This window comes from Sycon ciliatum, chromosome 1 (assembly GCF_964019385.1).
Source record: "Sycon ciliatum chromosome 1, ocSycCili1.1, whole genome shotgun sequence".
Taxonomy (NCBI): Eukaryota; Metazoa; Porifera; class Calcarea; order Leucosolenida; family Sycettidae; genus Sycon; species Sycon ciliatum.
Genome location: NC_088643.1, coordinates 21920354 through 21932853, shown reverse-complemented (window position 1 = coordinate 21932853; position 12500 = coordinate 21920354). Strand labels below are relative to the sequence as shown.

Sequence of the window (12500 nt, the reverse complement as noted above, 5' to 3'; positions counted from 1 at the left end):
CGGACATGGCAGGAGCTAAACAAATTGCTGGTAGTCTTTCAAAGAATACTGGCGAGTGATGGGCTGTAAACGAAATGTGCTGCCTCAATAATTTCAAAAACTAGACCCCATGCGGCACGCTTGGAGGTGAAGTACAGAAGGCGAGTCGATCCGAGTATGACCTTTCGGACTGGACTGGACTGAACTATTCCAAAAACAACAACGAGGGGTCACGGGTGCGAGTCAACCCCTCACGGCTGTTTTTTTCGCGAAATTTGGACATTTAACAAGATGGCAGCCAAAAGTCTCGATTGGGGCTGGATCGGCAAGGAAATTTGAATTTTCAAATTCTCAGCAGCCGATTTCGCTGTGGTTTTCGCTCGATTTAGAAAGCTACCAGGCCAGGTTTACCCGGAAAACAGGTATTCCGTGTTCCTCTTGAAACTAGCTTTCCGCTGGTACCTCACATGGCCAACTTCGTCTCAGGAACAGTTTGTTCCGCGTTGCACAAGTCAAGCCTTCTTTCTCGCTCGTTCCTTGATTCATCGTTGACATGCCTGCGTCAAGAAGCCCTTTCAGGAGTTTTCCCAGTCTAGCTTTCAGTTTTCCCAGGTAGAGGACTATCTTCTGGCTATCTTCACCAAGTTTTATCACGTCCCGTGCACAAACTTCAGGTCCCGTGCGTTCGATGCTGAGCTACCTTTTCATGCGATTTAGGGGACAGATGGCATGGCGCTGGAGTCGCTGTTGAGTCCAGGAGGCCGAGGCCTGGTGGAAACTGCCCAGTAGACATGTGGGGTATTGCTGAAAAAGGCAGCAAGCACACAGATAGCCCCGAAATTGTGATGTAGATCCAATTGTGCGTTTGTTCGAGTGCATATCGGCAAATTTGAAAGTTGCACCCGTGATCCCGGCGAGGAGAAGCTGAAAATCAGTGCGTGCGTCAATATCCAGACTACCAGGGACAGCTTGGAGAGGTTCGAAAAGGTCAGGATGCTGGTTGACCACGGCAGGAGTTCCTTTTACCTTCCTTCTCTCTCAAATTGTCTGGATATTGAGTATCTCGCTCGAGCGCTTTCAAATAATAAATCCTGGTTTGACTTGCGAAATCGTGGAACCACACGGAGAGTGACATGAGTTTCATCCCAAAACGCAAACTCCCATCGTATTCATGAGGTTTGCACCGCGTTACGTAAATCGCACCGAACGACTCCCTATTGTTAGATGTCCGTGCGCGAACAGCCGTGCCCTGTGACACGGATTTCTGTGCCGTGTCACCTCCCTAGTTTGAGTACGACTCCCTGATGCAGATACATGTACAACAAAAGTTACAAGTGTGTTATTGCTCCAACGGCCATGTACATGCATCAATGTTTTCTGAAACGAAATTGGTCAACCCCCCCACCCCCACCCCATAACGAAATTATTCCGTTTTGTTAAAAAAATTCGATAATTATGGACTACCCCTTAATTACCGTAAAGTACCGTTGATCCGCCCTCTCTCTAATTCCTGCCTGCTGTCGATTTTCTACCTGTGAAGCGACTTTGGCGTATACAACGAAATATGATGTTGAACCGACGCATGCACTGCTGTACACAATACGTGCCAATCCAGGATGAAAATGTGCACAATCCAGCACCGAGTCTGATTCCCTACGTTGTTGTACATCGTACTGCACTTGACAGCCTTGATCTAATTCCCGCCCCCAGCCGAAAATCCATCTGGGAAGCGACATGGCATGGGGGGGGGGGGGGGGCGGATCAACGGTACTTTACGGTATTAATAAACCCCGTCAGCAGCAATAATAAGGATACTAGAGTCCTATATGTCACATCTCCATTTTCTCAGAAGTCTTACCCCTTCGTGGAGAATTAAAATGCCGTGTCCGGACAGCAACCTCCTCACTAAATCTACTGAAGCCCATTGGAGTCAGCGCTCGAACACGGGTGCGGTAGGTAGTTCCTGGAGCTAAGCCAGTGACGATGACGTTTATATCCTCGGGTTCCAAGACAAAAGAGGAGGTTGTGAACGAAACGTTCTCCCAGGTGCCAGTACCATCAGGTATTGCCTGTACTTGGTACGACAAGACCGCGATGTTCTGGTACATAGCTCTTTCCCAACTGATAACCACCATGGTCGCTTCTACCGAAATGTTTTTCACTGGATGAATCCCGGGTGCATCGAGACCATCTGCAACAGTACAGAGGCAGATAACTCTACTCAGTTGTTTATTATGACATACTTTTGAACTCGGATATTGAGCCAATGCAGGGGCGTCGGACACACTATCGTCACTACGGTACTAACCGTACCACCCTTTGTCCCAGATACTCCGTGAATCAATGAAAGGCACTGATTTACATTCGAAATTTCGAATTTTTTCAGAGAAGCCAAGAGTATACTGTGCTTCAGGTGCCTGACTTTACCATGCGAAAATATCTTCCGACGCCCCAGCAATTAGATTATGGATGAAAGACAGGAAGGACCGAATGTTACGAGTTGTGACCAAAACAAAGTTGGAGCTAGGTGTCAGGTCGTTGAATGTCTCAGTACTCTGCGTCAGTCGTGTGCCTTGTTGTTGCACTTGCTGACTGTTTATGATCCGGTTACTTTGGTGGACAGTTGGTCATAACACGTAACATTTGGTCCTTCCTTTATTTTATCCATAATTATGACATTCATGTACAGTAAACCTCCCCAGATCTGGATGTCCCTAATACGGGCACTTCCATCTACTTTCTGACCCAGCTAGAGTCACAAAATGGCTTTTCAACGAAAACAGCCCCAAAACAGTCATATTGCATATTTTCTTGCATGCAGTAAGTATGCAAGTTCTGACTTTCTGGCAATTCCTAATTACGGGCAGTGCTCGGTCCCAACCTGCCCGGATCTGGGGAGTTACGGGCAGTGCTCGGTCCCAACCTGTCCGGATTAGGGGAGTTACGGGCAATGCTCGGTCCCAACCTGCCCGGATGTGGGGAGTTACGGGCAATGCTCGGTCCCAACCTGCCCTGATCTGGGGAGTTACGGGCAATGCTCGGTCCCGACCTGCCCGGATGTGGGGAGTTACGGGCAGTGCTCGGTCCCAAACTGCCCGGATCCGGGTAGTTTTACTGTGCAGTTTTCGTGAAGACAGAGAAGAAATCAAGCAATATACAAGTGTATTGAGCAGGGAGTGGTGCTTTCGTGCAGGTTTGCCGAGTGGAAGGTTTGATGGACTTCTCGTGTGCTCTGGATGGCAGTCGCGAGTCAGTCAAGTGAGAATTCAAGTCGGCAGAAAAAGCGCGAGCTCCCGCGTAGGGAGCAACACACAATTCCCCAAGTATCGCCGAAGTCGCACCAAACTCTTCTTCGCAATAAAAAAGTTCACTTATTACAGGTTGTGGACTTGGTCCAAAAAAATCTTTTTCCGCTTTCCGCATTTGGCAGGTCTGTGTGTGGTGTTGAAATGTTTCAATGGCTGCGTAGTGGTGCATGAAATTTCGAAAAGAAAAGTCCTGTCCTGACAGGATTCGGCTTAGCATTGGGTCCAGCAAAAAAGAAAAAAGTCTCTTGTGTAAATGCAATGTAAGTGACTTGCTGTCTAGAACTGCTTTTGACTGCATACCAGGGCAATCCCCATGACAGACTTAGCTGTATGCACACAGAGTACTGCATACCAGGGCAATCCCCATGACAGACTTAGCTGTATGCACACAGAGTACTGCATACCAGGGCAATTCCCATGACAGACTTAGCTGTATGCACACAGAGTACTGCATACCAGGGCAATCCCCATGACAGACTTAGCTGTACGCATACAGAGTACAACACAGTGGAGCAGGGCTAGTGTGTCACGAACTCTCAGTTTCGTGCTCAGATCAGTGCAATCATCAGGCAGCACCAAAAGTACTGCTGGCCATGCCAGTATAATTAGATGCAAGGAGAAATGCTGAGATGCTGGTGGTTTTGCTGTGCTTATACGTACATGTGTTTGCGGAGACTCAGGGCTAATGCTTGTGGAGAATGCATAAATACGAACTACAAAACAAATCGACCAGTAGTTCTGAGCTCCGCTGCCGAGACCTATTAAGGTCGAAACAGCTAGCTGCCTGGCGGTTGGGTAAATACAGGATGCAGATATGCCAGTCTCCCTACAGTCCTCAGACCTTGCGTTTTGTTCTTGTTTTAAAAGCACTTACCTGTAATGACCCTATATGGGTGAGTAGTGCTGCCCGTGCCCACATCGTTGTCGGCAGTAAGTTGAAAAAGATAGGCTGTGTCAAATTTAAAAACGTCATCCAGCAGAATCGTGTAATTGGTGAAAAGTGGAAGCGGTGTCGGATAAACTGTCCAGGGAAGGTTCATAACGTCCTTGTAACGCAGCACAATCCCGGTCAGATTACAACCGCCATCATCAAGACCAGTCCAGCTAATTCTGATTCTCCTCCTCATGCCAGCCACGACAGCTGTGAAATTCTGAGCACGACCAGGCACTGTGAGTTGTGCAACATCGAATACAAGAGGCCAGCAGCACCAGCAGAACCAGCAGCAGCACCAGCAGCACCAGCAGCAGCAGCAGCAGCAGCGGCAGCAGCAACAACAACAACCAGAAAAGGCTTCTCGTCAAAAAAATGCACTTTAGGGGTCGTCCACAATTATTGAACTTTTTTCACGAAACGAAATAATTTCGTTATGGGGTGGGAGGGGGTTGACCAATTTCGTTTCAGAAAAGTTCGATACATGCACATGGCCATAGGAGAAGTGACACACTAGCGACTTTTGTTGTATATGCATGTATATGTCAAAAATTTTACGTTCTGAGGGGGAGGGAGGGAGGGGTTGGGTCTAAACTAAAATAATTCGTTTGGTGAAAAAAGTTCGATATTTACGGACGGCCCCTTACTTGGCATGATTTGCTTCCACGATTCACCTTTGTTGTAACCCCTTCATAATTTTGTTAGGCACTCTGCTCACACCCGGTTATAAGTCCGGTGGTAAGTCGTATGAAACTACATGTGCAGTAGGTATTGGTTATAGTGTGGGTGTTTGAAAAACGACTTTCTATTCTTATTTCCCATATTTCTTACACACGATACATCAAGTGTGTCATATCATAATGCGTGTGCGCAGGGGCAGGAAGATCATCGTACGTGCAACGTAGTGCTACTGTGCATGCGGCTGGTCATAGTCCCATAGGCTTACCATGTGGCTATCCAACATGAGTTACATGACCACAACAGTTGAACCTGCAGCACTACGACGCAACGCGTGTCAGATCAGAACTGCATTGGACAGATGTTATAACTACAGGCGATACACTTCGTACTAATCTGGCATTTTTCGCTACACAAAGTCCATTCTTAGGACCGATATAGTCTACTATGGAATAAAATTGCTTGTAAGAATAAAAGTGCACTTGAAACCCATGTTATGATTATGAAAACATGAGAGTTCATTCTTGTAGGCAGTATATTCTTTTACACGACCACGCTATAACCGATACGCACTGCACTTGTTGTTGTAATCAACTCGTCCATCAGTTGCTCATAACCTTTTTTGCTTTTGTTAGTGCCGCATTCTTGTGAAGAACATGCAGTTTTCCACATTAGCAGTGACATGCCCATACATTCTGGATGTGGCTACACAATAATTTTGTAAAATTGAGTTCAGCGGAGTGGAATATCAATAAGATGTGCCCCACTTCGTGCACAGGAACGTGGACCATAGTACCCGCGGCACTTCTTATTCGGACGTACTTCAATACGGAGAGCAACGTACCTATGCCCCGGACAAGGCTCAAACTAAGCAAGTGTATGCCTGAGTACTTTTGGGGTTAGGCCCACATTACTGTAAAACGGCCAATTTTAGCGCCTGTGACGTTTTATTTATCAGAAAGAAAAGGACCGAGGAACTACAAGTTACGCTATGATGTCCACCAACACCGCCAGTTACTAAACAATCAGCTCATGCGATAACATTGCACGGCACTGACCGACGGTATTGACGTTCTACAACTAGTTGGCTAACGCCTCTAGCACATCTAGCTCCAGCATTTCCTTCTTATAAATTAATCCTTGGCTCTCCATCCGAGTCCATTCCTGCGATGTTTTAGTTAGCCATTTTAGCGAAAGGAGTGTTTTCGCTAAAGCTTTTCTGCGCAAATTGAAATTTTGCATGTACAGTACAGTAGTAGTCATCACTTCTGTGAGCTCTGAAGCACTGGTCACTAAAATATTTCATAGCGAATTGGTCCTGATCCAGAAAACACCAAAATGTTTACCCGCCAAAATTAGCCGTTCTGCGGTATGTAGATTTATGTAGATTTGAGTGCGTCTATTTCCATCGCCTCGGTTCATCGCAGTCTTTCGCTTTGTCAAATAGCTCTCAGACAATCTGAAAAATGCTTTGTTGGCTGGAAAGCTTCATTGAGACGAATTCAGCCAGTTACTGTGAGCTCTGCTTAGAAGTGCCAAGGCCAGCGCAGCTAGCTATCAGGAGATTAAGTCAAGTAACTTTGTAGTAGGAGAAAGCTCTTTAAAACGTATGGGAAATTCAGCTCCATTACAGTCCATTCATCGGAAACTGGCCCGCTGGCTTTTGAAAGTCGGATTGGGGCGGAATTGAGGAGCAAAAACCCACTTTAAATCTCACAAATCTGGGTTTTGGATCTGCTTCTCCATACATTTTGCCATGGCATACCTGTCCTAATTTTGAATTTAGAAGAATTCACACACATCAGAATAGCTGCTCTCGTTCCTTACCTTCACATAAAGCTGGTCTCACAAACTCAAAGCTGCTACCCGTGGAATGCCCATCACCAAAGGTGGCATTGAACAAGTATTTGGAGCTCTTCTTCAGCTCCGAGATAATGAAATCTCCCTTAATGTCGCCAGCATTCACAGAGACATTCTTCTGTAGTGAGGTGCCTGACTGGTCTGGTTGTTGGTAGGACAGCAGAACATATCGCAATGCACCATGGTGTTGCCTGAACATGGAGACTGATAACTGCACAGAACAACAGCACAAGTAAACACAGACAGTGTACAGAATCTATACTCAGAGTTTTTAAACTTCACTTCTCAACTCCAAAAACGGTCTCTTCACTGCGATTCAAACCAAAATTAAAATTATAATTAACATTACACCAAGTTTTTGGCCCTGGCCCAACATCAGGGTAATGAATGACAGGAGTTTGCGGACAATTAGAACAGTTTATACTCAGAGCGTTGCATCATTCAGCCCTCGGTGGCACCACCTTGCTCTGGACTAGTAAAGCTTTTAAAATATACACCATTTGTATGTGTACGGCTTACATCGGAGACTATTTTCTTTGTATAGGCTCTGCATGGGTGTGCACCTCCATCCTCGCCATGGCAGCCATATGGGCTTGCCTCCAGAGCGGAGGTCGAAAGGAGCAAATAGAGAAGATCACATGCATGCATAACCCATGGCATTTCCAAGTAACTTTTTTATTTATTATTTATTTACCGGTATTTTACTTCACCAAAATGTTCAGGTAATTCATGCCTTCTCACTGATCGTCATGCAGCTGGTTCTCACAGGATGATGAAAATAGTTTATATGATTTTCATGATCCTGTGAGAACCGGCCGTCACAGCCGGTAACGGACCTATGTCCGCCTTTAGCGAAGCAAAGATTAACTTTCTCTTGTGTCAACCATTAGTCCACAGCAGAACACAGTGCAACAACAACAACAACAATAACAACAACAACAACAACAACAACAACAACAACAACAACAACAACAACAACAACAACAACAACAACAACAACAACAACAACAACAACAACAACAACAACAACAACAACAACAACAACAACAACAACAACAACAACAACAACAACAACAACAACAACAACAGCCCTTCATTACTTTAATTGCCTGCCCACCCAGCTTCGCGAAATCCCTTCTCGTACTCCCTTCAAATCCGAGATATCCCTGCTGTTGCACAACTCTGTATGCTCGTGTAGCGACCACCCCTGCCCGTACACTTAAGTACGCAACTCTGTATGCTCGTGTGGCGACCACCCCTGCCCGTACACTTAAGTAGTCATTAACCCCTAGGCCCTGCCCACCCAATTCTTCCTCACTCTTTCTCCTTTCTTACACTATTATCTCTTATTGGCCCAGGGATCGATTTATCCGGGTTCGCATCGCAGTTTGCGAATCAAAATTCACAGGCTGCGATTCGCTTTTCGTTTTTTATCGCCCAAAACTGCGATGCACTACAAAGACCAGTTGTGTGCAGTCTACATGCGACTGTTGTACACACTACTGACTAGGGAGTAGTATTTTACTACTCCAACCAACTGGCCTGTCCTGCTCAGTCCGCGCGCGGGTCGCGGATCGCGCTCTTTCGATTTTGGACACTGCACTAGCACTGGTCGTACAGGACTGCAGTCTTCTGAAGTTTTGTACACGGCGGTGACTTTTCCTGATGTTCTCCTTTCTTCGTTCACTTTCAAGCTCAGTTTGTTTCTGTTCGACAAGGCAAAGTTGAAGTAGACGGTTCTTAGTCTCATGTAGCCAACATGTCAGTGAATCTGATCAGTGATTCACTGTCCAGAAGAGGGACAAAGAACTGGACGCGCAAGGAATGTCGATTCGTTTCGATGAAGAAAAGGAGAAAAGCGAAATTCGATGCGCTTTGCCCGAAATGTCACGATCGTTTGAGCGCTTTCCTGAGGTTTCTTTGTCGAAGGAATCAGTGGAACTGCCCTGTTGAAGGACATTGTGTTGTGAAGAACTTGAAGTCGGATGGACGCTGAACATGTAACGTGCCCAAGTGAAAACTCTAACGTAAATATTCAGGTCGAACATTCGCTTGGAAAAGCAAATAGCAACTGCAGCTATTGTCCTCTTCTTTACGAAATCCTGCTATTGTACAGCTATACATGTAAACTTTTGATGAAGGAAAACTGCTAATCAATACTGGGAGTTGCTAGTCAATTGTAAAACTGTGTAGCAGTGACTGCTATGCAAAAAAATCAAAGTAAATCGATCCCTGTTGGCCACTGGCTACCGTGAGAATAAAGATTTGAAACAACAACAAGCATTCGTGACGTCTCCTCCCGACCTGCTTTCAAACAAGAAATCTGCTCACTGCTGATTAACTCAATCTGCTCCTGCAGCGCTCACCCTCTCCCATACTTGTAAAGTTCAAATTGATGTAAATCACTTTCCAACTGTTTAACCCACAATCTCACCTTCTCGTAAATTTATCTCTTGTTGGCGATGGTGCCATCGTGAGAATAAAGAATTCAAAAAAACAACAACAACAACAACAACAGCAGCAGCAGCAGCAGCAGCAGCAACAACAACAACAACAACAACAACAACAACAACAACAACAACTACTTGGCACTTGCCAACTCCGCGGACTGACCGCTGTCTCCATTCTCCCCTGTACAAGGCCCTTCATTACTTTAATTGCCTGCCCACCCAGCTTCGCGAAATCCCTTCTCGTACTCCCTTCAAATCCGAGATATCCCTGCTGTTGCACAACTCTGTATGCTCGTGTAGCGACCACCCCTGCCCGTACACTTAAGTACGCAACTCTGTATGCTCGTGTGGCGACCACCCCTGCCCGTACACTTAAGTAGTCATTAACCCCTAGGCCCTGCCCACCCAATTCTTCCTCACTCTTTCTCCTTTCTTACACTATGTATCTAATATTGACTGAGTACGAGGTCAATATAGGAAATAAAAGCCGAGTAAAAGACCGAGGCGAAGCCGAGGTCTTTTACGAGGTCTTTTATTTCCTATACTGACCAAGTACGAAGTCAATATTAGATTTATCACGACAAACAGTCCGTATTTCAAATTCCAGAACGATAACCTCATGAATCCCGGTTTTATGATTGCACAATCGTTGCACCACCACCTACTCATGCAGTGAAAATGCTGCACTAGGCACCGTTCAACTGCGCAACCCCTAAGCAGTCAAATATAAGCAGTCAATATAGCCCTAAGGAGTGAAATATGCAGGAATATTTGACTGCTTAGGTATGGCAAAAATCTATGCGAGTCAATACTAAGGGAGTGATAATATCTCTTACTGGCCACTGGCTATCGTGAGAATAAAGATTTGAAACAACAACAAGCATTCGTGACGTCTCCTCCCGACCTGCTTTCAAACAAGAAATCTGCTCACTGCTGATTAACTCAATCTGCTCCTGCAGCGCTCACCCTCTCCCATACTTGTAAAGTTCAAAGTGATGTAAATCACTTTCCAACTGTTTAACCCACAATCTCACCTTCTCGTAAATTTATCTCTTGTTGGCGATGGTGCCATCGTGAGAATAAAGAATTCAAAAAAACAACAACAACAACAACAACAACAGCAGCAGCAGCAGCAGCAGCAGCAACAACAACAACAACAACAACAACAACAACAACACCAACAACAACAACAACAACAACAACAACAACAACAACAACAACAACAACAACAACAACAACAACAACAACAACAACAACAACAACAACAACAACAACAACAACAACTCTCTCTTATTGGCGATGGTGCCATCGTGAGAATAAAGAATTCAAAACAACAACAACAACAACAACAACAACAACAACAACAACAACAACAACAACAACAACAACAACAACAACAACAACAACAACAACAACAACAACAACAACAACAACAACAACAACAACAACAACAACAACAACAACAACAACAACAACAACAACAACAACAACAACAACAACAACAACAACAACAACAACAACAACAACAACAACAACAACAACAACAACAACAACAACAACAACAACAACAACAACAACAACAACAGTTCAGCACTACCTAAGATGGTCAGCCCACCTTGACTTTGTGCTAAAGAAAGCTGTAAAATCTTTTAATATTCTCTTTAGGCTCAAATCAACTCTACACACTAAATCACTCTCTCTCATTTACAAAACGTATATCCTGCCCATAATTGAATATGCATGCATTGCTGTCACCCCGCTCTCAATCGCAGCCCTTGACCGTCTTGAGCGAATCCAGCGCAAGGCTGCCAGAATCTGCCTCCGTCTCCCCCTCTACACTCCTCTGGATCATTCAACACTGCTCCATCGGCTCAAATGGCCGACAATGTTCTCTTGCCGCAAAGTGAAGCTCACCCTTCTTGCTCACTCCATAAAATACCAATATGCCCCACAACACATACGCTTGCTCAACACCCCCGCTCAAGTTACGGCCCAGTACAGCCTTCGACACGCACGCACTTGGCACCTCCCACCCTCCAGAACCGATCGCTGTAAAGACTCCCCACTGTACACGTCCCTAGAATACTACAATGCCCTCCCTGCTAGCATTCGTGACGTCTCCTCCCGACCTGCTTTCAAACAAGAAATCTGCTCACTGCTGATTAACTCAATCTGCTCCTGCAGCGCTCACCCTCTCCCATACTTGTAAAGTTCAAAGTGATGTAAATCACTTTCCAACTGTTTAACCCACAATCTCACCTTCTCGTAAATTTATCTCTTGTTGGCGATGGTGCCATCGTGAGAATAAAGAATTCAAAATTCAAAAAACAACAACAACAACAACAACAATTGTCTCCATTCTCCCCTGTACAAGGCCCTTCATTACTTTAATTGCCTGCCCACCCAGCTTCGCGAAATCCCTTCTCGTACTCCCTTCAAATCCGAGATATCCCTGCTGTTGCACAACTCTGTATGCTCGTGTAGCGACCACCCCTGCCCGTACACTTAAGTACGCAACTCTGTATGCTCGTGTGGCGACCACCCCTGCCCGTACACTTAAGTAGTCATTAACCCCTAGGCCCTGCCCACCCAATTCTTCCTCACTCTTTCTCCTTTCTTACACTATGTATCTAATATTGACTGAGTACGAGGTCAATATAGGAAATAAAAGCCGAGTAAAAGACCGAGGCGAAGCCGAGGTCTTTTACGAGGTCTTTTATTTCCTATACTGACCAAGTACGAAGTCAATATTAGATTTATCACGACAAACAGTCCGTATTTCAAATTCCAGAACGATAACCTCATGAATCCCGGTTTTATGATTGCACAATCGTTGCACCACCACCTACTCATGCAGTGAAAATGCTGCACTAGGCACCGTTCAACTGCGCAACCCCTAAGCAGTCAAATATAAGCAGTCAATATAGCCCTAAGGAGTGAAATATGCAGGAATATTTGACTGCTTAGGTATGGCAAAAATCTATGCGAGTCAATACTAAGGGAGTGATAATATCTCTTACTGGCCACTGGCTATCGTGAGAATAAAGATTTGAAACAACAACAAGCATTCGTGACGTCTCCTCCCGACCTGCTTTCAAACAAGAAATCTGCTCACTGCTGATTAACTCAATCTGCTCCTGCAGCGCTCACCCTCTCCCATACTTGTAAAGTTCAAAGTGATGTAAATCACTTTCCAACTGTTTAACCCACAATCTCACCTTCTCATAAATTTATCTCTTGTTGGCGATGGTGCCATCGTGAGAATAAAGAATTCAAAAAAACAACAACAACAAC

General features: G+C 45.2%; 2 protein-coding genes across 2 annotated transcripts in view; one reads left to right on the top strand and one right to left on the bottom strand.

The window, feature by feature from the left end:
* The window catches only part of LOC135821845 (titin-like), a 117224-nt gene that overhangs the window by 78270 nt on the left and 26454 nt on the right, over positions 1–12500 (bottom strand). The window contains exons 6-8 of the mRNA XM_065334871.1: positions 6724–6967; positions 4162–4455; positions 1838–2170 (exon numbers count right to left, since the gene is read on the bottom strand). Coding sequence (XP_065190943.1) covers positions 1838–2170; positions 4162–4455; positions 6724–6967 — 871 coding nt within the window. The remainder of the gene's footprint in view (positions 1–1837; positions 2171–4161; positions 4456–6723; positions 6968–12500) is intronic.
* On the top strand, positions 9992–10807 carry LOC135806710 (ataxin-8-like). Its single transcript, XM_065320937.1, has 2 exons — positions 9992–10010; positions 10368–10807. The coding sequence occupies exons 1-2, from the start codon at positions 9992–9994 to the stop codon at positions 10805–10807; spliced, it is 459 nt and encodes a 152-aa protein (XP_065177009.1).